This window comes from Alternaria postmessia (assembly GCF_024291825.1).
Source record: "Alternaria postmessia strain BMP 2775 chromosome Unknown scaffold_13, whole genome shotgun sequence".
Lineage (NCBI taxonomy): Eukaryota > Fungi > Ascomycota > Dothideomycetes > Pleosporales > Pleosporaceae > Alternaria > Alternaria postmessia.
Window position 1 is genome coordinate 449,326 of NW_026260086.1, and position 24,883 is coordinate 474,208.

General features: G+C 51.8%; 10 protein-coding genes across 10 annotated transcripts; 5 read left to right on the forward strand and 5 right to left on the reverse strand.

The window, feature by feature from the left end:
* Positions 1 to 237: 237 nt before the first annotated feature.
* Positions 238 to 2,723, reverse strand: J4E82_003210 (uncharacterized protein; the record flags this gene model as incomplete). The annotated part of the gene is made up of 5 exons (XM_051729499.1): positions 238 to 641; positions 707 to 2,268; positions 2,318 to 2,502; positions 2,603 to 2,629; positions 2,682 to 2,723. The coding sequence occupies 5 exons, from the start codon at positions 2,721 to 2,723 to the stop codon at positions 238 to 240; spliced, it is 2,220 nt and encodes a 739-aa protein (XP_051590883.1).
* A 618-nt stretch (positions 2,724 to 3,341) lies between these two features.
* On the forward strand, positions 3,342 to 4,879 carry DBP5 (RNA helicase required for poly(A+) mRNA export; the record flags this gene model as incomplete). The annotated part of the gene is made up of 3 exons (XM_051729500.1): positions 3,342 to 3,580; positions 3,625 to 4,546; positions 4,598 to 4,879. The coding sequence occupies 3 exons, from the start codon at positions 3,342 to 3,344 to the stop codon at positions 4,877 to 4,879; spliced, it is 1,443 nt and encodes a 480-aa protein (XP_051590884.1).
* A 241-nt stretch (positions 4,880 to 5,120) lies between these two features.
* J4E82_003212 (uncharacterized protein) lies at positions 5,121 to 7,854 on the reverse strand (the record flags this gene model as incomplete). The annotated part of the gene is made up of 4 exons (XM_051729501.1): positions 5,121 to 5,482; positions 5,554 to 6,035; positions 6,701 to 6,717; positions 6,772 to 7,854. 4 exons carry the CDS (start codon positions 7,852 to 7,854, stop codon positions 5,121 to 5,123), a joined length of 1,944 nt encoding a protein of 647 aa, XP_051590885.1.
* A 461-nt stretch (positions 7,855 to 8,315) lies between these two features.
* On the forward strand, positions 8,316 to 10,138 carry J4E82_003213 (uncharacterized protein; the record flags this gene model as incomplete). Its single annotated transcript, XM_051729502.1, has 2 exons — positions 8,316 to 8,531; positions 8,579 to 10,138. The coding sequence occupies 2 exons, from the start codon at positions 8,316 to 8,318 to the stop codon at positions 10,136 to 10,138; spliced, it is 1,776 nt and encodes a 591-aa protein (XP_051590886.1).
* A 332-nt stretch (positions 10,139 to 10,470) lies between these two features.
* On the forward strand, positions 10,471 to 11,556 carry J4E82_003214 (uncharacterized protein; the record flags this gene model as incomplete). Its single annotated transcript, XM_051729503.1, has 1 exon — positions 10,471 to 11,556. The coding sequence occupies one exon, from the start codon at positions 10,471 to 10,473 to the stop codon at positions 11,554 to 11,556; it is 1,086 nt and encodes a 361-aa protein (XP_051590887.1).
* Positions 11,557 to 14,320: 2,764 nt separating this feature from the next.
* Positions 14,321 to 15,322, reverse strand: J4E82_003215 (uncharacterized protein; the record flags this gene model as incomplete). The annotated part of the gene is made up of 6 exons (XM_051729504.1): positions 14,321 to 14,409; positions 14,467 to 14,704; positions 14,775 to 14,926; positions 14,983 to 15,131; positions 15,214 to 15,254; positions 15,314 to 15,322. The coding sequence occupies 6 exons, from the start codon at positions 15,320 to 15,322 to the stop codon at positions 14,321 to 14,323; spliced, it is 678 nt and encodes a 225-aa protein (XP_051590888.1).
* Positions 15,323 to 16,000: 678 nt separating this feature from the next.
* J4E82_003216 (uncharacterized protein) lies at positions 16,001 to 19,687 on the reverse strand (the record flags this gene model as incomplete). Its single annotated transcript, XM_051729505.1, has 6 exons — positions 16,001 to 16,077; positions 16,134 to 16,262; positions 16,313 to 16,577; positions 16,626 to 16,925; positions 17,313 to 17,396; positions 17,474 to 19,687. 6 exons carry the CDS (start codon positions 19,685 to 19,687, stop codon positions 16,001 to 16,003), a joined length of 3,069 nt encoding a protein of 1,022 aa, XP_051590889.1.
* A 723-nt stretch (positions 19,688 to 20,410) lies between these two features.
* J4E82_003217 (uncharacterized protein) lies at positions 20,411 to 22,045 on the reverse strand (the record flags this gene model as incomplete). Its single annotated transcript, XM_051729506.1, has 3 exons — positions 20,411 to 21,269; positions 21,317 to 21,715; positions 21,768 to 22,045. 3 exons carry the CDS (start codon positions 22,043 to 22,045, stop codon positions 20,411 to 20,413), a joined length of 1,536 nt encoding a protein of 511 aa, XP_051590890.1.
* A 661-nt stretch (positions 22,046 to 22,706) lies between these two features.
* On the forward strand, positions 22,707 to 23,248 carry J4E82_003218 (uncharacterized protein; the record flags this gene model as incomplete). Its single annotated transcript, XM_051729507.1, has 2 exons — positions 22,707 to 22,740; positions 22,788 to 23,248. The coding sequence occupies 2 exons, from the start codon at positions 22,707 to 22,709 to the stop codon at positions 23,246 to 23,248; spliced, it is 495 nt and encodes a 164-aa protein (XP_051590891.1).
* Positions 23,249 to 23,851: 603 nt separating this feature from the next.
* On the forward strand, positions 23,852 to 24,658 carry J4E82_003219 (uncharacterized protein; the record flags this gene model as incomplete). Its single annotated transcript, XM_051729508.1, has 3 exons — positions 23,852 to 23,872; positions 23,922 to 24,119; positions 24,167 to 24,658. The coding sequence occupies 3 exons, from the start codon at positions 23,852 to 23,854 to the stop codon at positions 24,656 to 24,658; spliced, it is 711 nt and encodes a 236-aa protein (XP_051590892.1).
* Between the last annotated feature and the right edge of the window lie 225 nt (positions 24,659 to 24,883).

The following is a 24,883-nucleotide window of genomic DNA, read 5'->3' on the forward strand; positions in this document are numbered from 1 at the left end:
AGCTAATGGGTGCCACAACATGACCAGCCATGTTTCGTGACTGCGACACCGTTATCGACATGTGTTTCATGGACCTACGGCAAAGACTCTGGTAAGAATGGTTGCTTCAGGTATGTACAGACTCTGGCGATACCTCTCCATGCAAACGGCTCCTTTCCAGCATCAACTGCGCCGTGAGTACAATGAATTATCCAATCAGAAGAAGCTCATCTCTCGAACTGCTGCCAGACAAGTGACCTAGACTTGCTGAATATAGTTGGCTGGTACACTACGTACTATGCCATCCTTCTCAACGTCTGCCCAGCCGTCGCCAGCCTCCATGTTGATAAGAACAAAACGATCTCCTTCTGACATGGAGTGTTCCACGTCGCTTTGCGCTGTGTAGTCATACAAGGCTTCCACGTACTTCAGCTTCTTTGCGCCACGCTTTGGAGCAACGGCGGGACCCTTCTTCTTACCGGGAGCGGCAGCCGCAGTGAAGTTAGTGGTTGATGCTGACGATGCAGAGTACGTCGAGTCCGGCCTTGTTGAAGAGAATGTAGAGGCCGTGGTGGGTGGCGTTGCCACCGTCATCTCAACATACGCTGCTGGGACAAGACCTTCTTTGACGCCAGCACGAACTTTCATCCATCCGGAACCGTCTGTGGCAATGTGTTAGTGAATCGGTTGATAACCCCTAGGACGTGGGAGACATCTAATGACATACCATCAGGTTCTAGAATGGCAACATCCGTGCCATCCGCGACAGTCAGTTCGCCCTCCCCATTCTCTTGATAAGCGTACAGCATTCTACCCCTGGCTTCTGCAGACTTGGGTGGGGGTGGAGGAACGTCCTCGTCGTTTTTGACATATTGTGTAGGTGGTGGTGCAACCAATCGGTTCTTCCTAGCACCCGGCACTATGGGCGCCTTCTTCTCTGGTGGTGGAGGAGTCTCCTCGACAGTGGGCGACATACCTCCGGATATGGACCGATGCGCAGTCGCTGAATAGCCGGAGCTGAGGGTGTTCATGGAGTTCACCGTGTCGCTTCTTCCCAGTCGCGGCATGTCCGCATTAGAGCTCGTCGCAGTGCCGTTTGTTGCTGTCACCGTGTGTGCAGCCTTTTGCCGCTCTTCCTTCAATTTCTTCTTTTCTACCTTGGATTGTTCACCAGGACAGTCGGCAGGTACCTTCATCTCGCACTTGCTATGACACGTATAGCCGCAATCTTGACAGTCATATCCTTTTGCTGATAGACCCCATATCCGATCTCCACATAGATCACAGTTTGTAGGTATCTTGAACGTCTGCGACTTGAAGTTGTGGTTCCTTGCGCCGATACTCAAGTCACCGACGACTGAGGTGATTGTTGAGACTTCCACTTCCGCATTCACCTTCTGACGTTCCACCTCATGCATCTGTTCCTGTATAGCAAAAACAGCGCGAACAATATCCACCTCGTCTCTTTTGTCCTTGCCATCCCTTATCTTCTGCCGTACCGCCTTGGCATTCTCAACTTCTTTGCGCTTCTTATCGAGTTCTCGTTTATATTCTCCCAAGGATGTCTTTGATTTGGTGAGAACGTTGCGCAGGAAGATCGTTGCAGGCTCGTCGACGGCGATACTATTATCGTCTAGCCAAACCGGGCTGGGCTCGAATTGAAAGTCGCCAGGCTCTTGGAACGAACCAGCGTTGTGCCGTAGGAACATCATCGAGTCGAGCAGAGGGTTGTTGCGCGGAATCTCGCCGGAGAGGTGCTTCAGGTACTCGGTGCTTCGCGTGAGTGTCTGGGTTTCGATCTGTGCAGCGAGTGACCATATAGTATTTAGCTTGTTGACTCGCGTCTCCGAAAGATCCTGGAGGCTATCGAGCAGCTCAGGCACGTACTCGTGGTAGTACATCTCCTTTTGCTTGTTGGTCACGTTGATACTGATGAGATAGGTGTTCTTGACGTTACGCATCTCGATCTGTTGCTGTTCGAAAGCATTACGTGCCTTGGCTTTGCCGTGGTCAAATGCGCCATCAACCTTTTTGCGCCGGCTCTCAACCTCCTGGCAAACGCTATCGTATTTACCCTTTTGTTTGCGCAACTCACCATATTGGTTGTCGCGCTCCTTCTCCAGCTTGGCAGCATAGTCTCCGTGCAACTTGCGCAACTCTTCGGTCCGTGTACCAAGGACCTTCAAGGGATCAGCAAGCTGGGTGATGAGAGCGCCAGCGAATTGTTCGTGTTCGGCGGCGCGCGATTCGAGGGTGCTCAATTGGACACCCCATGTGGTCATGGAAGCGCTACAAGGACGTGTCAGGGAGGCCCAAAGTCATGCGACAGGAGTCGTACCTCTCGAGCGAGCCTGGAGTAACGGTAGGCGTGTCACCAACGCTCAGACTGCTCTGCTTCTTCGCCTTCTTTTCATAGTATTTCTTCGCGAGCGCGCTGAGTTTTGCCGAGTATTCCTTCTCTATCGCGCTTCGTTCGCGGTAGAATGCTTGGATGTCGTCGAGCCAGGAGATGCCACCGGAAACCTGCAATCGCGTGCATCAGTAACATGAAGCGCAACAGACATAGCCAACAGCGCCTATACAAGGGTCACTCGGAAACCCATAGGAAACGTGTATGACGTACCCAAGCGTTGACTGTCTTGAAGCCATCCTGTGATTATCCGTCAGCGCATGCTCGGTGGTGCCGCTCCAACTCCGCATACCTTTAGTTCAGCGCCGAACTGGGGCGCAATGTCGACCTCCATGATTCCTAAGATATATATGGGTCGAGCACTTGGAGAGAGGGGACTAGGACCCCAGACATAGAGGGGGGAGGACTGCTGGGGCGAGGGCGAGGGCGGGAAGGGTTACGCGGAGTATACCAGGTGTCTTGGTTACCGGCTGCCCAATTAGTGGGGCAGGAGGAATGGTAACGAGGCGGTGCGTGCCGAGGAGGGAAGGCCGGGATCTTGGGCCGGTGACGTCGGATCCTGGGATTCTTCTGCTCTTGTTCTATTATGTGGTGTTGTGAATAGTCGTGCCAGACGACTACAATGGCATGCAGGAACAGGGCTATGGAGCGCTTTCACTCGGTCGCGCCTGCACACATGCTCGGGGCCTGTTCATGCGGCTCGCGCACTAAACCCGGCTAGCGCCTCAGCCCCGCCAAAGTCGACATCTGGAGCTCTCACAATTTCCAACGCGTTCTTGGTAACTGCAACAATACAGCTATCACCTCACCCCACACGACACCATTCCATTTCGAGCGAGCCTCACCTTTGTATTCACAGCAAGCCGCTCTACTCAGCAAACCACCGCGACTGTCTCCAAGGTTGCAGCTTCCCCAACTTCACCGCCTGCAACGCGACCCGCAATCGCCTACCATGTCGACAACTGAGGAGACGCCCATCAAGCAAGAGCCCGTCGAGGCGGCTCCTGCGCAAGAAGCCCAAGAACCCCAAGAGAGCTCACTCGAACAAGCTCAGGCCGACGGCAGCGGTCCACCAGGAAATGGCTCTGCCTTGGCTGAACCCGAGTTCAAGGTTGAGGTCAAGCTTGCCGACTTGCAGGCAGACCCTAACAACCCGCTGTACTCCGTCAAGTCATTCGAGGAGCTAAATCTGTAAGGCACACGCTCTCACAAACCGGCCGAGCTAACAACAACAGCTCCCAGGAACTTCTGAAGGGCATTCGCAACATGAACTTCAGCAAGCCTTCCAAAGTTCAGGAGAAAGCTTTGCCTCTGCTCCTGATGGAGCCGCCTACCAACATGATCGCCCAATCGCAGTCGGGAACTGGCAAGACCGCCGCCTTCTCACTGAACATCCTCTCCCGTGTCGACTTGTCCAACCCTCGGCCACAAGCGTTGGCGCTCGCGCCTAGTCGAGAACTCGCTCGCCAAATTCTCGGAGTCATCACGCACATGGGTCAATTTATGGAAGGCCTCACGACTATGGCTGCTATTCCCGACCCCTCACGAAGGGGACAACAATTCGACGCCCAAATTCTCGTTGGCACTCCCGGCACTGTTCAAGATATGCTGAGGCGGCGTCTCATCAACAAAGAGAGCATTAAGATTTTGGTCTTGGACGAGGCCGACAACATGCTGGACCAGCAGGGCATGGGCGAGCAATGTACTCGTGTCAAATCACTTCTGAACAAGGACATTCAGACAGTCCTCTTCTCCGCCACCTTCCCGCCCAATGTCATCGGTTTCGCTAAGCGCTTCGCACCGAACGCGAACACGCTTACTCTAGCTCACGAAGAGTTGACCATTGAGGGTATCAAGCAACTTTACATCGATATTGACAAGGATAACGACAAGTACGCCACATTGCTCAAGTTCTATGGTCTGATGACACAAGCATCTTCCATCATTTTCGTCAGGACCCGAAGGACGGCTGAGGAGCTCGAGCAGCGCATGGTCGCTGAAGGCCACAAGGTCGCACAATTGAGTGGTGCACTCGAAGGTGCTGACCGTGATCGCGTTATCGACCAGTTCCGCTCCGGAGAGGCCAAGGTGCTCATCACCACCAACGTCCTTGCTCGTGGTATCGACGTGCAGTCCGTCACCATGGTCATCAACTACGTAAGTTGTATTCTAGGAAGACGTATCTGAGACATGCTAACATTCTACTAGGACGTTCCAACCATGGCAAACGGAAGGGATGCAGACCCCGAGACATACCTCCACCGCATTGGTCGTACCGGTCGTTTCGGACGTGTCGGTGTCGCCCTCACCTTTGTCCACGACAAGGACAGCTGGTCGCAACTGAACTTCATCGCAAACTATTTCAAGACCGATCTACACCCTATCGACACATCGGACTGGGACGCTGTGGAGGATATGATTCAAAAGATCATCAAGTCATCGCGAGCGGGCAAGACCACGGAGGAGATGACGAAGGCGATCACTGGATAGAAACATTGGACTATCTGAGTAAGAGCAGGATGTCTCCAAGGCGTCTAGAACGTCGTTCGTAGATGATCAATTGGGGGGAACCAGGCTTCTGGACGATAGCAAGCATATGGCGGAGGCAACAACACAGCCGTTGACCTCTCTGAAAAGATAGAAGAATCACGTACGATGGAAATGAATCAAAGATACCCAAGCTTAGCAACAAGATAAACTAAGTCTTTCTCTTCGTTATCATCTCGATTCCTCAACTCTCAAACGCCCCCGGCGCCGTAACCACTATGATGATGAGCGAACTGGCTATCAGCGCGCCCGCTATCGCACTAACTATAATAATGCTCCTCCTTGATGCAGGAAATTTGCCCCGTATAACATAATGCTGGGCCTCAAAGTACCGATGGAAACCTATCAAAAGCATCAAGATGGAAATACCAATAAAGGTTGCGCCGAGCGGCTTTCCCAAGTGCCGCAGTTTGGCTTGTGGAGAGGACGTGTGGGATGCGTCTGGGGAGTTTGATAGGGATGTGTTTAGGCGGAAGAGTTGCGTTATTGCTATGCCGATGCTGGCGAAAGAAAGGGAGGTTCGGAGCCAGGCTAAGAAAGTGCGTTCTGTCGAGTGTTGTTAGTACCGGCATCCTTACGCTTCTATGTAGGTGGAGAGAATGGGAAGATGTGCTTACCCAAGGCTAAATGGTCTCTCGCAACACTACCCTTGTTGTCCAGTTCCACGCTGCCGTACTTTTCCCAGAACCCGCTCCACCAACCCTTTTCCCGTCGTTCTACCGCTGCCGCTTCTCTCTCTGCGCTTCTTGCGCGCTCCGTAGTAGTATGACCCTTTGACTGTCTCTGGTCGGTTGCCGGTTGCAAGTTACCTGCCGTGCCTTCTTGTCGTGCACCATGTTCTGTAACCGCGTATTCTTGAGGTATGGAAGACGCGCCATTCGGATCTTGAGATGGGTTTGCGGCTTTCGTGGTGGAGGAGTGGTCGCGCGCACGCATATCAGGCGATATGGATTTGTAGTCCTGGTTGTTGTGGGATTGCGAGCTTGTGACTATGGGAGAGGTTTCGTCGGCGCTGAGCGTTCGTGGTGACATGGTGTCGCTGCGGTCGGTACCGCGTTTACGGGGTCCGCTTATGTCTGCCATGCTTCCCTGCTCTTTTCTGAACTGTATACTAGTATCTGTGCGATGTTTGCGTTATTCCGGTGAACCCGTATAGACGAAGTTCTGGATATTGTTACGGTAGGGTCGAGTGAATGGTGTAGGAGACGTCATTCCGCACCGAGGTGGACTCGGGCGAGTATCGGTCGCACGCGATGAGCCGGTCCCCGCGGGGGTGATCATAGTCGTCTGCGTATATGTCGCATATCGATGCATGATGCACTTAACCCTTGAATGCTTGCAGATACTCTGGATCAGGCATGTTAGAGCTTAAGATGGACGTAGCGTGATCGTGCTTGAAAGTCACGCAAGACCCGCATTCGCGACCAGCCTATAAAAACGAAGCGTGTTCCGCAGCCCACATAATTGAAGCTAAGCTTTTTGGAACAGTCTGGATACTGCGCATCATACTGCTTTATTCTTGGATGAAGGGAAGGTGCAAACTGTTGTAGTGCAGACTCTCATATTCCAATTCAAGGATGTTGCTGGTATACCTAGGAATCTCTTGCCAGCAAGCCTTCTATACCTCTGATACATGACTATTTCGTACATGCAGCGCTCATGATAACAACAATGTAGCAGTAGTGTGCCCCTCTCAACGCCGCCCCAAGACCGCCAAAGGAAGCAGCTTGCAAATAAATTGTACATCGCCTCCAGTCCTCTTACTCGTTGTAGTGGTACACCTGGGATAAAAGTTAGCAAGCAGTACCGGGTAAGCATGCTGAAGAATGACTTACAAGGTAGTTTGGCAATCCGAAACTTTCCCAGTTCAATCGGTTCGCCATCTTGGCGAAACCCTCAGTCTCGATGAGGTGGTAGAAGGCGAAGGGCGGGAACATGGCGCCGTCTCGGTGTACCTCTGCCTTGACAAGCAGAGTGGCACCACCTACACCATCGAGCTTGATCTTGGCCTTGGGGTCCGCAGACGTATCGTGCATCTTAGCCATGAGGCTGCGGTAGGTAGCCATCTCGGCATAACCTTCCAACAGAATATCATCTTTGCCCATCTTAGAAGCAAGATCCTTTGCTGTGGGACTGTCGATCCAGTTGTTGAAATCATATTCCCGAATATCCATAGCCTTCTTTTCTTCGTTGTAGTATCGCTGGAAGCAGTTGGGGACAATGATGGGCACGTCGTAGTCGGCGAGATCTTGGATCAGGGTAGGCGGGGTCTCGACGATGTCGGCATCTATCCACAGAACCCACGAGGTTGTGGGGCCCAGGGTTGTGAAGAGGAGCGAGTTGCGCGCCTTGGCCATAGCCGCCCGTCGTGCCTTCTGATTCTCCATCTTGTGACGCTCGGACTCGCTTTGCGACTGGAGTGGGGACTCGGTGTCCTGACGGAGGATAGTGATGGCGGAGAAGCGGTTCTTCTTGGATCCTGTCTGTGTCTTGGTGACTTGTGCCTGCAACGCAGCGTATGCGGCATTGCCCTCCTTTGTCTTTGGTATTATGAAGCCCAGAGAGATGAGGTTGTGTGGGTAGCTGAGCTTGAGGAGGTTGTCCCAGTACTCCTGGTAGAACTTTGCCAGCGGTGTGAGGATGAGGACCGTCTCTTCGTTCTCGATTGGCGTGCGCGTGTTGGTCACATTGTTCATGTAGTAGTGCACGACGGGCGGCGCGGCCTGTGGAGCGTTCGCTTTGGACTTGCGGAACGGTAGCGATGGTGGAGAGAGTGGGTTCGAGGCTACCTCGCCCCCTCCTTTTCTGGTGATTGACGGCACATCGGTGCCAGAGAAGAAGAAAACGAAGAAGCCAATGCAGAGGATGCCGGCAAGGATTATGGTAATGGGATTCGAGCGTCGAAACGAGCGTGACATTGTGGGTGGACGACTAGGAAGGAAGGCGAACCGCGGCTGCCAGGATGGTAGGGGCCTATGAAGGGCGCATCAGAAGAAACAAGGGCAGATGGTGGTGAGGTTGCGGGCGTGGTTCGGCGCAAGGAGGTGTGCGAGACGTGGCCTGGCCGGCGCACCAAAAAGCGTCAGCGGCGTATACGGACACGAAGGCGGGTCTTGGGCGTCCTTTTGGCTCCCAGCGGGTATCGACACGGCTGGTTCGACAGGCTCAATGCGTGGGCTGGCAGGGGACAGGAGTGCTTGCCATGCTACTACGGCCAATGTCGCGAGATGCGGCTCTCTGCTTACGTACTCATCTCCTCTCCAGCGCCTGCAGGCATGTCTGCTAGTGCCATCTGCTAGCCTTCGGTCGTGCGTCATGACCATCTGCACATCTTCAACCCCATCTCCACCCTTCACTATGGTCAATTGAGCCTCGACAAATGCTTCTACTGGTCGCCCGACAATGGCCAGTCCTGAGGCGTGCCGCTGCCGCCACTCGCACTCTGCGCTTTTCATCCAGCACATCTAATACATGGAGAGGCTCCAAACCACTAGCACCTCTTCCCTTTACATCTCCATCACAACCTCATGTATCTCCATCACCACTGCATTTCCTGCACTGCGGCACAATCGTGCCAAGGTCCCTTGAGAGTCAAGTAAGAGCATCAAGTCGATTTGTTGATACACCCTAACAACCTCCCAGCCACATGAATTCATAGACCATATCAAAGCTTTCAATCCTGGAGTAGCACGCCAAAAGACCTTCTGTGTCTTCCTCGTCACGCCGTCTTATGCGCAACACTTACTCGACGATGACTTCCTCCATGAAGCTCTCAAGAAAATATACTACAACACGAGCTACGAAAAAGGTTTCCGTGTAGATGCCTTGTGTGCCGTCGTAGACAAGCTTCCCATCCGTAGATTCAAGTACGGAGACCGAGACGAAGAGCTATCGCGACGTGCCACCGAGCCACCTACTGCTGGAACTGGGCTCGAGGGAATGACTTACGTATTGCTTACGCCTGCTGACTCTGTGTCATCCCAGAGTCTTTCGCCGTCAGACAAAGGTGCCATCGATTTCATATTTGCGCAACATGTCTTCAACGACACCACCTATCAAGATACACTACGATTACCTCTCTCGAATACTGTTTTTCAGACGGGTATGCCATCAACCATGATCCTCTCGACTTGGAAGAATTTCGGTGAGGGTCAAGGGTTGATTCTGGAGTCCAAGAGGAACGTTTCTCATCACGGCATCCGTCTGATTGAGCAAGTAGGACATCGTGCAACAATTCCTCCCGTTCTCAACGTACCCCTGATCCCGCTAACAATGCCGCGCTTGGTTGAAGGGTGCATGGGAAACATCATCCGCGGGATTATTGGGCCGGAAGGTAAAGCTATGCAGGCCTCCTCGGAACTTGAAAATGTCGTTCCTCGTTTTTTCAGATCGCGGGGACAGCCAGCGCAAGCAACAGTGGCTTGGGCACTCGTGATCCCCGGAGAACTGAGAACCGTCATTGCTGCTAGAACAGATGAGCTCCTCTCTAGCTTGCCAATGGAAAGCGAAGATACGCTCTCTAAACAGGAAGATTCGTGGGAACGTTTGTGGCGCAGCAATCCACCTCTATGGAATACGCTCGTGTCCAAGGCGATTACAGAAGGAGCACGTCTCCATCGGGTCTTGAGTGGCGGAGGCGGATGGGGAAAGAAAGCTGGTCTATTATCACTGGATCCCGTTCCGGCCAATGAAGCTGCCGAGCCATCAAAGCACGACGATCTTCCTAACACAATCAATGATCCGGAAGACTTTGAGTCGACCCTTACGCCAGTGGTACGAGACGGAGACTCGATACAATTTTTTATCTCGCCAAAATCAGACCTTGAAAAGATAGCTCAGGAGACTAATACCCGCAGGCTTGCAAGTGTTATTCCCAAACGTCATTGGGGTTGGGAGCTAGGCACTATCCCTAGCACTATTGACTCGGTTCCTGGAGAGTCCTGGCAACACCGTCCACGCCCAACAAAGAAAATACATGTCCACCATGGCTTTGGTGCGCTGACCGAAGGGCCGATGACACTCACGCGGCACTCCCACGTCAATAGCGACAAGGACGTCACAGTCAATGTTACTACGATCGACGTTCCCTTCTCCCGCCTCTCCGCGTCAACCTACACACGTACAAAAGTGGATGCTAGGATAAAGTATACTAAGAAAGAAGGGAGTCAGAAGAAGGACGTAGGTGAGCCTGTCATGGACTAGCTTCTCCTTCTAATGTATTCTGATAATCCAAGTAGCCGTTCCATAAGTCAAATATACTGAAATCTGAGCCGTCCGTCAATCCGCCATACTCAGCTAACAGTCGGCCGACTATGCATATAGCCAGTTTATTCTCATCTCATCAGAAGCGTGACTTCCGACATGCTTCAATTCCCCAAACTCTCTTCAGTGGGCGCGGGTTGTCCACCACCGTTACTGTCAGTAGGCAATCACGATCACCTCCAAGACTAGCTGTCTCAGAATTAGTTCGCAAACTCAAGATAGAAGGACATGCTACCACCGGTCGACTCCGGGTCCGAACAGCGAAAGCCATAATGCGGAGGTTTGAGAAGTCCTTCGATAAAAACAAGATGAAACACAGGGAGATCATGACAACGATTCGACGTCGGCATGTTCGGTTAACGATTATGAGGTTCAAGGCTATCATGGTTGAAGCAGCAAACCTGGTGGAAGAGGCTAATTTTGTCTTGGGAAACAACTATCATACGCCCGTAAGGAGGATCTCCTCCAAGAAGAGAGGGAAATCAGAAAGACAAAGCCTTGCAGGAAGTGCCTTGAAGAGAGAAGAGACGAAGGCTGGGAAGGCTCCGAGGCCCGAACCAAAACTCAGAAAAGAGATCAAGGCCGAGAAAGAAAAGAAGGTTCGGCCAGTGTCATCTAAGACTACCGGAGTACCTATCCGCAGATTCCTTTCCTTGGGCACGACTATATCCATTGAGATCAACAAGAGAGTTCAATCTGGAGTTCTAGAAGTCTCCCGCCTGACCGAGGAAGCCAGAGCCGTCTTGGCCGCCATTCAGCAGTACAGACCGAAGATTCGCAGAATGCCTGTCTCGAAACTGGCAACGCCGCAAGCTCTGAACCAGACGCTGGGTTATGCAATCCAAGAAATTTTACATCTGACAGAGGAAGCAAGGACCATCATGGCTACCATTCAACAGCGTAAACGACAGAGTTCTTGGCGCTTCATACGACGATGGGGCCGTGATGCTGATCTGATGCCTATCGGTCCTGGTACCTCGCCCATGGATTTATTGGCGTATGCGCGCAGAAGCTCCCGCACATGGCAGCTAGGTATCCAACATCTTAAAAAGGAGGTCAACATGATCAAAACTCGGATCCGTCAGCGTAAGCGCGCACACCGCAAATCTGTCACCGGCTCGCCACGAATCACAAAAGAAGAGCGGCTGCGCGTACGACGGGTAAGGCATGCCGTGATTAACGTCGTCCAGTACCCATCGCGCAGCTGGGTTGTGTGGAAAAAACCAGTTAGTGGGGAATCTAGCAAGGCTAGGTCGTTGAGGCTGCGGCAGAAGATTTCAGAGAAGAAGAGTAAGAAAGAGGGGCTTGCACTGACGGTGGAGCAGTGGCTTACAGGCGGTGGTAGTTATGGTGGATGATGGTGATGGCAACGGTGAAAGGGAGAGCGGAATGGAGAAGAGAAGCAGTCTTGACTTGCTAGTCGAGGCGGCAGACGAGCAGGAGAGTGAAATCGGAAGAGTGGAAGGAAGCAAGGGTAAGAATGTGGTGTACGGATTGGAAGAAGAATGCAGACACAATTATGTAAGCCAATGAGCATGCTGTTTGAGAGGCAAAGATAGCATGGCGGTAGCAAGCTGGAGGCACGCGTATGTTTACGTTCGTACTGACGAGCATGCAGAGCTCATCTCGTCTTGCTTCAACTCATCTCCCACATGCTCAATACATATAAATAATGGAGCTCACTACTATCTACCCTTTCTCTTCTACTTTACATCACCTTCTTCTTTTCATATAAAAAAGAGCAGAAAACGACGAGATGTTGTTGTCGGTTCGAAAAGTGGCATTGATACGCCTTATGTCGTTGTTCGTGCAGAGTCTCGAAACAAAACCTGGATGATTATATGGCTGAGCGGTCGCGAAACAGTCCTCCAAGGTTCCATGGAAGTTTTCGTCGCTCCTAATCGTATCCGAAAAATTCCGACTCTAAAACGATGTTGGTTTCTCCGGCTTGCACAAGACGGTTACATCTTTTCCAAAATTGCCATTCCTTAGGTTGATGAAATGCAAAGGCCTTTCTTGTGTGGTCATTTGTGGGTGGAAATCGGAGCTGCTATACATGGAGATTTTGAAGACACAGGACTCCAGAACTCGTTGGCTCCGTGTCCATGGCTAGCAGCGAGCTTTGCACGAGTGGCGTCTTGAAACTGTAGTACTTCGACTTGGCGCTTGGGTCGATGCATAGACCCCATCTATCTCTTCTCGGTCCATTTTCCTACGATCATTCCTGCTGCAGATCTTCTAAAAAAAAGAATTGGTCGTTCTCATGGATTTGAAAAAATCTGGGCATGAACACGTTCATGTCCCACGGCCCGGTAGCTTCCACATTCAAGGATGTACCCTTTGCGGTTAAGAAAACCTTAAATACTGACGACTGAGGACATATCCGCACAACTACCTGAGTTTTGAAACAACGACTGTATGCTTGAAAGATCTAAACTATAGCCATACCTCGCTTCATGAACTATAAAAGTCCTCCTACTCCCTCCAAGTTCCTTGCTTCACGCTACCTTTTAATATTCTTCCCAAAAGTGGTTTTCAGAGACATTCATGGCAGAGAGTCCAGAAACGCGGAAAAACGTTACTGCCTTTCTCTTTCTTCCTCAAAATTTCACCACCTCCTTCTATACGAAAGAACTCCTAGCAGAAAGCCATGACCAAAGATTGTCCAACCACAACGTATGTGGTCTCCCGTACAGACTGGAAAAACATGCCAGCAATCTCATCATGTGCAGAATAGCTTCTTCAAAACGTAATAGTCGCACATCATGGCTCTGGAGTGCTGCTCAGTTGTCCTGTCGAAAAAATTAGAAGAAGAAGAAGAAGAATGTCTGAGAAGTTTTGCTGCACTTGGAAAGTTGAAACCGAAAATCTTATGATGTGAGGATAGACAATTGTACTCCAAAAGGTCCGGCGAGCATACCTATGTCGTGAGAAACCAGCCTGATTGACGTATAAATTCTGGAGTGGGAGACTGCTTCTTCTTCTCTCTTCGATATCATTATCCCCGGTTCTTCCCTGTTTACCAAAAGACGCATATCTGCAAAATATGGTGTGCGGAGGGGCATCAAAACACGCAAACAAACTCATCATGTCCGTTGGGCGAAGTCGCTCTCCTACATTCCAAGTTCTCAATGACAGCAAACTATGTGCGGATCGAAAGTCAACAACGATCAAGATGGTGACCATGTCTTCTCCATTTCGCCTAGCAGTACCATTCGTACTACCAAAAAACATCGTCTTCCAGGACATGTGGACCCTTGCCGGGACAAAAGAAAAGTCATGTTCACATTCGAGGTCACCCACATCTGAGTTCCTCCCCGCCGCGTCTTGAACGTCATCATCTACGCCCGAGACTGGAAGCCTGAAAGTTATGAGTTGGACAACGGACGGTAGAGGGAACATCACTCTTAGGTCTACTCCGAAGTAAGGCGTAGTACTTCAATCCCGCTGAAAGCCTTTGAAAAGCTTGCTGTGATGATTTGGGTTGTAACAACAGCTGTCCGATTTCCAAAACACTGCCCTGGAATGAAATTTGGTGGCAAGAACACATCAATACCCACGTTTGACACCCTTGGAGATAGCACACGTCGATGTGCTAGTGGTGTTGGAAAGCTCAGGCATTTTGCCCTAGGTCGTAGTCGGACTCCATTGAAGTGACAGAATCCACAATAGTGATGCGTACACAGCGTTAATAAAAGTAGTCACAGAATTGAAAACAGGAGAGAAACATAAGAGAGAAAAAGATCAAGAATTAGGTACCCTCATTCATCTCCCATGCATAGTTCCACCACCTATAATAAGCCTGTAACCCTCATCCAGCGCCAATCGATCCAAAAGATTTGCTATTCATGCATGCAATAGCCACACCCAGCTTTTGCCCTTTAAACTCCGAGGCTCATGAACACGAGAAGAACAAAAAACATGGTGGGGATATATCGTTGGACGTTGATTCGCATAGAACACACAATCCTCCAACGCAAGGACCGAAGCAACTATGATGTTGCCACGACACCTCTAGCATAGCTATGCTGGGAAAGGGGTTGTGTGAAATGCGAACGTGATACCGGGAATGGTCGGGATCGACAGAAAGACGGAAAACCGTCAAACAGCGATCAAACCACTCTATAATTCGACCTTGCTCGCCGTAAAGTCCCAGAGCATCTTGACGAGGGAATCGGGTAGAGTATAGAGGTCGACATGGAACTCGCCATCTGTTCAATTTGTTAGCACAATCCCTTGCATGTTAGTGTCGAAGAATGCAAACGTACTCTCAACGTCGTTCTTAGTGTACGTCTCGCTAGTCTTGTTGTCGTGTACCAGGGTGACGACGTGTAGAAGATCATCCTCGCCCAGCTTCTGCAGACCATCGGCAAGCTTCTCCATGTCCACGTTCTTGTCCCTTCGGTTCTTCTTCTTGGCCTGGTCCTTGTTGCGCATTCCGTTTGCTTCGGCGGGGCCGGACTCTGCGAGGAGGGCGAGTAGCTCGGGCTTGGGGTTACGGAAAGTCTACAATCAAGAGGGTTAGCGGTTTCTCGGGTAGAGGAAAGTAAACTTGTGTAGTTGTTGTGGAACGTACGACTTGGTGCTTGGCCTCGTAGCGCTCTGCCTGGAAGTTTAGGTCGTGGTCGAGCGTGTGGTCGCCGCCCTTGCCAATGGCGGTCAGTACGATGGTCATGTCGAATTCACCCCAACCCTTCTCGTCGATGCGGAACGGCGGCTTCTTGATGACTTTTTGACTTGTCAGTAAGACGTCTCACAAACGGCGCATCATGCGGCGCGCTCACTGTGCTTGTTCTTCTCGAATGAAGGATGCAGATTGTAAACAGCCTTCTCGAAGACGTTAGGCATGACCTCGTTGCCCTGGTCATCTAGCAGCCAGATCTCTATGCTCCATGATCGCATGGGGTAGCCCTCAACGGGCGAAGGCTCCGCGCTGTGGGTGCGTATTAGCGACTGATGGCATGTAGACGCGTGGTTTGGACAGGCGCATGCGATTGCGCGCGAAGTGTACGTACATGGGCTTCTGGTGGGTGACGAGCTTGACCCATCGCTTGACCTGCGCGAACGTTACTATCTCTGCGATGGCTTTGGGCGTATCTCTAGGTTGCAACTTACGTCAGGCATCTTGTTTGATATGCGCCGCGAGGACGGACTACTGCGCAGGTAATTTGTTTTGGCTGGCGGGAAAAATATGCAGTAGAGGTATGTTGAGGGAGTTCAAGTTGGGCGCGATCTTGGGGGTCTGCTTCTTGCGACAAAGAGTGTGCGCGTGTGGTGAAGGGCAAAGGTCTGGAGATGCGCGGTGGCTGGTCTTGGGTCGCGAGCTCTGATTTGGCGAGTTAACTGAGAGAGATGGTCGCGGGGCGGCGGAGACGGAGACTAATTGCTTTGGTCTTGGCGCAAACCATCAAGCTCTTTGAAAGCTGCACGAGCACGGAAGCCTGCCTGACAGGGCTAGCCACTTCTGCTCTACACCATGTGAGAGACACGATACACCGGCCGACGCAATTGTTTGTATTACTTGTGAGGCTGTGCGCAGCAGACGGCCAAACTTGCAATCACGACACCAATGCCATCACTACCGAACTCTATCAACTGCCATAGTCTTGCGTGGGGGGATGCCGTTGACTACAGTAGTCGGGCCATTTAGTTACTATCTAGTTATGTGCAGGGTGTGGGTAATTTCTTCTGCCACCGTGATACCACCATATGATACCGTCCCAAACCATCCTTCACTGTTCATGCAATCCATCTTCTTTTCATATCTCATCCTATCGTCCAACTCGCTATTATCCGACCCATCTACTGCTCCGACTTGCCGAAAAGCGCCTCGTTCTCCTGTTGGGCCTTGATGAAAGCCTCCTTGAACTGGTTGGCGTCTGCAAAATATAGTTAGTGTCCTGCTGCCTAGTCAAAGCCATCTCTCAGCACTTACTCTCGCTGTTGGCGAAACGGATAGCCAGAGTCTGAGCCTCGGGCTCGCCCTCGCTAACATCGGCGGCGGCGTTCCAGACCCAGCTGCGGTCGCTGCCTACGTTGGGCGACAGCTTCATGTCGGGGACAACTATGCACTTCTCAGTATTCACTCCCATATCCGTGTTTCATGCATCATACCGTAGTGGTTGGCGCAGACCTTGAGTGTCTTGTCTCGTCGCATGACAAGACGGGTCTTGCCGTTCTCCTTGTGCTTCAATAACCGGACATCACCAGTGCCACGCTCCTTCCACTCCCGCGACTCCCTGTCGAACTTGAACAGCTTGGCGCGCATCTTGAAGACTTGCTCCTCGAGCTCCTCGTTGGTCTTGGTGTCGACCTTCTCGGTGAGGTGGACAACGGGCTGGAAATCGACATCGGGCTCCTCGTTCTCGGGGTCTTCGTCCTGTCGCTGTGTTAGAATTCCCTACAAAGTGTCTGGTGGTATTCGTACATCGCCCTTGGGCTTCGAGGCACCTGATGGCTCGTTGGCGTCGTCTTCCTCGTCCTTCTTGATCTTTGCGGGGCCGCCACCAAACATGGAGAAGACGTTGTCCTTCACTGCGGCTGCTGCCTCTGTCGCCTTCTCGGTGATGGGCTTGTCATCCTTGCTCTCGGTGGTAGTGGTAGTCTCAGGCTTGTCGGCAGCCTTGTCTGTTGTGACCTTTGCGGTCTCGTCCTGGACAAGAGTCGCCGCAGGGTTGGCGACCTGCTCGGCGGCGGGGTCGGGCTTGGCTGCTTCAGACATTTTCGACTATGGATGAGTGGTATATGGGTCTGCGTGTGATAAGAAGAGGAGTGTACTTGGGGGTGAAGGGTGTGTTGTTTGTGGATTCTTGTGTCAACACCCTGCCTGTAAATTGAGGAAGTGGGATGCCCCTCCAGAATGCGCCTTACCCGGTTGGGCTCAGGGACGTGCGTGATATCCCTGCCCAACGCGCCGTCACAATTGACACATGGTGCACCATGCCATATTTGCGTCCAGTCTTCATGCCGGCTACTCACATGATCACAAGATACATGTCATGCGTGTACAATTGCCATAAAAACCGGGCAAAGGTTTGTGCCAGCCTACAAGCTGCTGTAGACCCACTATGGTATATGATGAATTTGACAAGCCTATAACTCCTAGTCATCCCACCATACATCCCAGTATCCCAATCAAATCCCATGGGTATAACTCTGCACCTTCATGTTTGCCTTCGAGTCCTACATACGCCGCTGCCTAAACAAAAGAAAACAGTACAGGAAGCGAAATAAATCCTCCACTGCGTGCCGTCTCCTTTATGCCCCTCCTCGCACCTTTGCACAAGCCCAGCTCTGCTTTTCCCCATCTCCCCTGGCAGATAAACCTGCTGCCATTTCCATCTTGCACCTGACGCGAAGAGCATTCATCCTAGCCTTCTTCATCGCTGACGACGTCCGCACTGGCGCGGTTATGTCTCGTAATCCCATCCATGTAGCTTCTGGGATCTGTCTTGCCCGTCGCGTCTTCATCTCCAGTCGGTTCTTAGTTTCTTGAAGCTGTTTCGAGGCGTACGCATCTAAGCCAGCCATGTATACTTGCACTGCTTGTGCTGCTGTAGCTGAGACGTTTAGAAGGGCGATCTGTGTATCGAACATGTTCAACTTGGCGGTGTCGAGGAGTTGATCCAGTGCGGTCTTGTTATGTCCCAGCATTACTTCAAAGGACTGCCGCAGGAGAGGCTTTGAGTGGGTGGCAATACTGACGTTGAATTTGTCGAAGCGGTATTGCTGTTCCAGATCGACAATGTACTCGCCAGTGATGGTTCGGTTGTAGCGTGCTGGAACCTCTTCTGACTGGTGGGAAACATGAATCTGGAGCTGAGGCTTCTTCCGGCTCGAGCTGAACGTCTTTGAAGGACGCAGAATGAACTGATGATCCCCAGTAGTCTGGATCTCAAAACCTTCAACTTGGTCGTTTTTTGCCTTTGGCTTTCGGTGAGGTTGCTTCTGCTGAGGGGGGACGATGGTGAGACCTCCTTGAAATGCTGTCGGAGTTGAAGTAGGAGACGATAATGGGGAATGAACCGTGCTTGAAGACACTGCCGCTATGGGTGTGATTGTAGACATAATGCTCTGTGCCTCAGACACGGCTGGCGATACCGACTGAATCTGCGATACTTTCTGGTAGAGCATAGGGAGGTAGGCTGTATGCTGAAGCAGTGCAGGAACAAGAGCGAATAGAACAATGGCAGATGCTAGCCACCTAGCCCAGTGTAGATGCGGACCAATCTTCTTCATACGGGCATGGGTCTTCTCGCCGAGCCACGACTTACGGGCAGTCAAAGCCTTTGTGTGTTGGGCCGTCGCTAGATGAGGACTAATCAGTGCGAGGTGGCGGTTAAGCTGGGATGGCTCAAGTTGATCGAATTGGTGGATGTCAAGAGGCAGCACTTCCTTCAGCTCGTAGTCAGTGTTTGGGTTCCCCCGACCTTCTACGCATACTCGCAACGACGTGTTGTTGTCAGCAGAAGACCCGGCCCCGAATGGGTTAGTCTCAGCAAGTTCGATGCATGGAATTGCTTCGCGATCAAATACTTTCTTAACAGATGCAAGATCTTGCTTGTCAGCAGTGTGGTCAAGGACGCTTGGGTGACATAGGATGACAAGGTCTGGTCGATCTTGAGAGCGAGCAGAGACGCCAGAACCGAACACCAGATAGCGACCATCTTCGGTGAGCACGCGAATGTGGCCAGCATTGTAGACCAACATGTCGGCACAACGGTCAGTGTGTGGGACTGGAGCGTATGGCTCGACCTGACCGCGGACCATGACCGTCTTCGAAGCGTCAGGGTAGGCAGCGAGTGCCGCGCCGATCTTGGACGTGATGGTGCCTTCTGCCCACTTTCCACTGCCAACGTAAAGTATTCGGTACGTGTCGGGGGTGGTAAGGGGTTGTTGAGACAAGGCTGCTTTGACCGACAGTCTGATCTCTTTGCAACCATAACGTTCGAACACGGGTGGAAGCTCGTCTGTGTAACCCGCTGAGCTCTTTATGACACTGCTTCCGTGAGTTACATCGGCGTTGCTTGTGGCTCGCTCGTGGAGTATGAAATGCCTTGGGCTCATGCTCCCACTTAGGTACGGGGGCACCTCTGTCAGACTAGAGTCCTCGCCGGACAGTATGGGGTGTACTTGGGCGGGGTGCTCGTGGTGCTCAGCGTGTGAGGAGTATGTGCTATCTTGCAAGCCTCGCTCGACGGTATCATACTCGCCGTCGTCATCACTGTAGTCGTCGGACGTGTCATCCGGGGTAGGACCGTCGGTGGACGCGATGGACTCAGTGTGTGCTTCGTCGTCGGACATGTCAATGATGCCGTCGCCGAGCAGATCATAGCTGCTGTCATCGAGAGTGCTGCCCGCCTCTTCTGGCTGCCGACGTTGCGTCGACCTCATCATGAGTGTTTCAAGATCGAGCCTAGTAAGTGAGCGATCAACTTGAACCGGAGGGAACTCTAGATCTTGAGACTGAATAGGCTCGCTGGAAGACATGTCAGCTCGTGTTCATGCAATGCTTAGTGAGTGCGCAGAGGTTCAGAGAGGTTCGAGTGTGGTGAAGGAGGGGAGGCGGAGCGGCCAAGGGTGAGGTGGTTGTGGTGGGCACCAGGTGGACGCTGCCTAACTAGCTGCGGGCGAAGCGCGTATGGGGGCCTTCGGGAGGAGTGGAGACCACGCGGGGCAGATAACAGCACATACCAAGCTGGGCACTGTTGCTGATACAACGACTGTTGGGCTGTTGTCAGTGAATGTGAGTGTGAGTGAATGATCAAACAAGTGCGAGTTGTGGTGACGACAGGGTGCTGATGGACGGTAGGGCTTAGGTGCTTAGGTGGGATGCCAATGGGGGTATACCCCGCAGGCCATGTTGTAAGCGATAAGATACGGAACATGGTTCACATGCGCATACAATAAAGTGGGCGATCCCCGACTGCGGGCGATCACGGACTCACGTACAGCGTAGTGTCTGATTCACAGCAGCCGAAACAATGTTAGTGTTTTCGACTTGTTCGTATTCGTTTTCGTGTGCTGTATCTGTCTGCCAATGTGCAGCCAGTAGGCGCTTCTACGACGCCCCCATAGTCCTGATACTCTAGTGAAGGGCTGCCCAACCCGTATGCAATGCCAACACCTGACGCCTTACTCGAAAAGGGAGTACATGCTAACGCTCCCGCAAAATGATAGCACGAAGCTGATATAATACCACGCGAGAAGAGATCATGGTCCATCTGGTCCGGGCGACGCCCAACCACCGGCAACTTCCACCCACTCTGTAAGACAGGACCCTTCTTTGCCTTCCACGTCGACAATGTCCGTGTCGCATCTGCAGCGACAGCCGACGCCATTCTCTTTGACGGGGTCGTATTGTGCCCAGTACTTGTCTTCTTCCAGTCGCTCCTTCTCGTCGAGTGTTGTCTTCTCTAGGTATGGCTCGCGTGCGAGCTGCCGGGCGGGGGCATTGGCGGGACAATGCTGAATCGTGGTATGCCGGTATCCGAAATCGCGGAAGTAGTGAATATCCTCAGGACCAAGTAGTGCTCCAACGGCCAGTGAGTGGATAGGCGCGTCTCCCCATCTCTCCATCCAGAAGCCGCCGCTACGGTCCATCAACTCGAAGAAGTCGTTGTATTCCTTGCTTCGGAACCAGTTGAGATTGGCGATTTCGAAATTGCTCCAGAAATGACACATGTTGTATGATTCGCCTTCCATGTTCTCGGGATGGATGTCCGGCATGGCTTCTGTGCCGAACTCGGTATCCATGATATCCTGGGGAAAGAAGTTCTTCTTCTTAGGCTCTGTCTTGAGTTCCTCGTCCTTCTTCTCTGGCTTCTCCACAAACATTTCCCACATGCCTTTCGAAGTCAGGTTATTATTCCGCTTGTATGCTGACGCATATCTCCAGATGTTGGGCACGGTCTCCCTCAGTTCCTTCACTGCAATGGTAAACCCGTACGTCTTCTTGTTTCGAATCATGTGGATAAATGGATCGTATGTGATGTCGCAGAAGAATTTGATTTCGGGTTCGAGACGCCAGTACCACTCATACTTGGCGAGTAGTTCGTGTTTGTAGAATTGGCTGCCAATGTTAGAAGAAGTCAAGACCAGTTGCGCTTGAAAACGTACCCTGAGTAGAACCGGCACATGTGATGGTAGCTCTCCATGCCACCGTACATAATGGCCCTGTCACCCTGCTTGGCGATTCCCTCCTTGTAAACCTCTGGGTCTACCCAATCGGGGAAGCCCCATTGCTCTGGAGGTATCTTTCCAAACTCCACCGAACCACTGACGTGGCTTAAAACAGTCTCTCTGAACGTCTCGTTGAAATCTCCGTCGTTGAGGAAGACGTATGGGTAGTGAAACCACCGGTTGAAGTGTCTCTCGAGCGACTTGACCGACTGTATGACACCGTCTAGCTCCTTGTTTCTCGCCAGGACTACGATTGCGGCGTTTGCTCGGGGTCCGTTGACCTGTGGCTCGAGACAGCCTACTGCGAATGGCTTATCGTACTTTTCGCTTATCCGTCTGCGCGATGTTAGTTGCTGGCTCCATTTTGTGGTGGACGAAGTTCTCTTACCTTATTGATGGTGGACCGCCGGCTGGCATGTTCATAATGCCCTGCGAGTCTGGCGATTTCACGAACAGGATTATGATTATTATTATAACGAGACATGGAAACAGGAGCACCAGGCCCAGAGGTATCGAGACGGAGGAGCTCCCCTTCAGTCGTATCCTACGTCGAAAGAAGGATAGTCGAGACGACGTCTTTTCATTGCGGCGCGGTAGGTCGTCAAATGTGTCTATCTTATCTTTCGAGGTTGGTAGCCTCTTGGTCATATCTTGTAGGAAGCCCATAGTGGCGCCCTGGTGATGGCAACTCCTGAAATGTGTTCCCTGCCAATGGCAGTCCTTCCCTTCTATGGTCCAGTCGCGAGCGATGCGAAGTAACTTCGGGGACGTTTAAGAGAGTGGTAGATGAGTGCGACGGTTGTGGACGAGGAAAGGGCGACGTGTTCAAGCCAGGGAGCTTGATCGATAACGAGCGTGTGGGTCGTGACTCCAGATGGGCGTACGACAATGGTGGGCGGTTGGTGATTGGCGCGACAGGCTCAAGGTTGTAACCCTGACGGAGTGAAAGGAGGGAAAAGGGTCGTTGAATGTAAATTATTAGCGGCCGACGATTGCGTATGCGTTTCGAGATCTGCTAGTTGACATGTTCCCTGTCGGTGGTGACGCGCCAAGCACTTTAGCACAGACGCTGATAGCAGGTGCAGCGGACCAATACATTCTGGGAATGGACCTTCACACGCCAATTCAGCTCAGAGGCTTGATAAGGTGAATCAACTCTGAGATGGAGAACGTAGATTGAAAGTATACCCCAAGAATCTCCACAGCCAAGACGTTGGAAGGAGCCGCACGGAAAGTTACCGCTAAGCGATCGACACGACATCCAGCCAGGCGCCCAATCTAGACCTTACGTGCATGTCGTATCGGCATTCCTTGCATTACAATCACTATGAGCAACTTCAAAGCAAAGGACCTGCATTTCGGTGAGCGGGTTTGCTCCAGCGCTGCATTACCTGCTAATTTGTTACAGACAATTCACAGCCAGCGTTCTTGCAACGCCTGCGTGGCCAGCTCACCAGTGGGGATACAGCTCGTCATGAACATCCCATCGCCAGGAACAAGAGGATGAAGAAAGACGATGACGAGGATGACGCACCTACTTATGTCATGGAAGAGACAAACCAGTCACTAAGCAAAGAGGAGTATGATGCGCTTGTCTCTGGCAAAGATGGTAAAGAGGGGGAAGAGACTGTCACCGATGAGGTTGGCGAGAAGAAAGACAACGATTCTAAGTCACAATCAAAGGACAAAATTGCCGAAGTTGGTGCGAATGCAAAGAAGCGCAAGGCGGCGAAGATTATCAGTGAAGACCAGAGCGAGAGCAAGGGGGAAGAAGAGACAGCTGTGAAAAAGCCGGATGCTAAACCTGCGAAGAAGCCCAAGAAGAAGGCCAAAGCTGTCAAGCTTACGTTTGGCGAAGATGAAGGTTGAAGACAGTCGAATTGTCCAGCTTGGATTGTGCAGTTTACCATCCGACCGTTCGCAGATAGCGACATGTACCCAGTCTAAACACGAGGCGGCAACAACAGGGGAAAAGTTCCCCTTCACGTCCCCAGCGCTTCGCTTCCATGGATACAGAAATTGGTCGTAGACGAAGAACGACAGTGGCGCGATGCAAGTAACATGGAACAGAAGTGCGATATTTAGCTATGTCGTGTGTAGAATGAGTGTTCATGCAGGATGGGAGATTGTATGGAGGTATGAAATGTCAAGTACGACGGCCACGAATTGCTACTCGTGCAGGATGGAAGGGGCCACAAGTAGGCATGCCTACTACTAAAGTTGGCATCACAATATCAATCACAATAGTACATGAACAGTTTTCAGTAGTCTGGAACCCCATCAACTAGCGTCATGCAGCTATGTAACCATGGCCTATCATGTTGCTCCTTCGTGGTTAAGAGGCATGATCCCAAGATGCTCATTCCGGTTCCGATCGGAACAGGGGGGTCCAAGTGTTCGGGACTCCGCAACTAATGTCGAAGTCTCCTGCATGCGTCTGCCCTTGTTCGTCTTCAAACTTCTGCCATAAAAATGGCGAAGCTGTCGCTCGAGGTAATTCATACAATTACCAATCCCATTACATTTCTCATTCGATCTTCAGGACTTTGACAAACACATCGAGAATCTGCGCGCCCAGCTACTGTTTCTCAATGAGACGCTCGATGCGACGGATCACAATGCGCCGGACTGGCTCTCCGCGGACCTTTTATCGCTGCGAAACAAATCAGGTAGATTACAGGACGACATGAAGAGATTCAGGGATCAGCTTGAGGACGAAGGCCTGGCGGAGAAGAAGAAGGTTTGCTATGCCATGTGCGCTCGAAATGCCGACCTAACACGCGACAGGTCAAGACTTCAAACAAACGCCTCAGTATCGAAGGCGCGAAGCGTCCCGCAGAGACACCGATTGCGCAAACCCCGACTCCCAGCGCCCACGCTATATCTCCTCTCGTAGACCAATCACCAACACCACGCGCAAAGCGAACGAAGATCGAAGACACATATGTTGTTCAACATGTCGATGTCACAGAGGAGGTCAACCGGCGGCTGCAAGAAAACCGCTTACGACGCTTGATGCAGACTCCGAGCACGGCGCAGAAGCGAAAGTTCGATTCATACGAGGAGGAGCCCAGATCAGATGGGCCGGCCGGCACAGATGAGGAAGGTTCCCGAGGTGGATACAGTGCGAGTGAGCAGGAGAGAACCCCAACCAAACGGCTGAGGAGCAGTGGAACTTTTGAAGGGCTGGGTAAAAGGAAGGAGGATGAGCCAGCGAGAGAACAGGACCCACGATTCGAAGACAGAGTTGATGTAAAGAGGCGGAAGTTTCACCGGTAACAAAGCATATGTTTAGGGAGGCGCGTGTTGTATGATATTGGTCGTGCATGAATGATTAGGACAAGGAACATGGCGGAATGAGCACTGAACTCGGACGACCGCGCATTTTTAGGCGCACTTGCACTATACACAGTTATAATGCGTATCTCTTATGTACTGGACATGGCTTGCGTCTACATCGAGTTCTCCGCAGCACCTCCGCTCCGAAGAGGAAGTTGCAGCCGA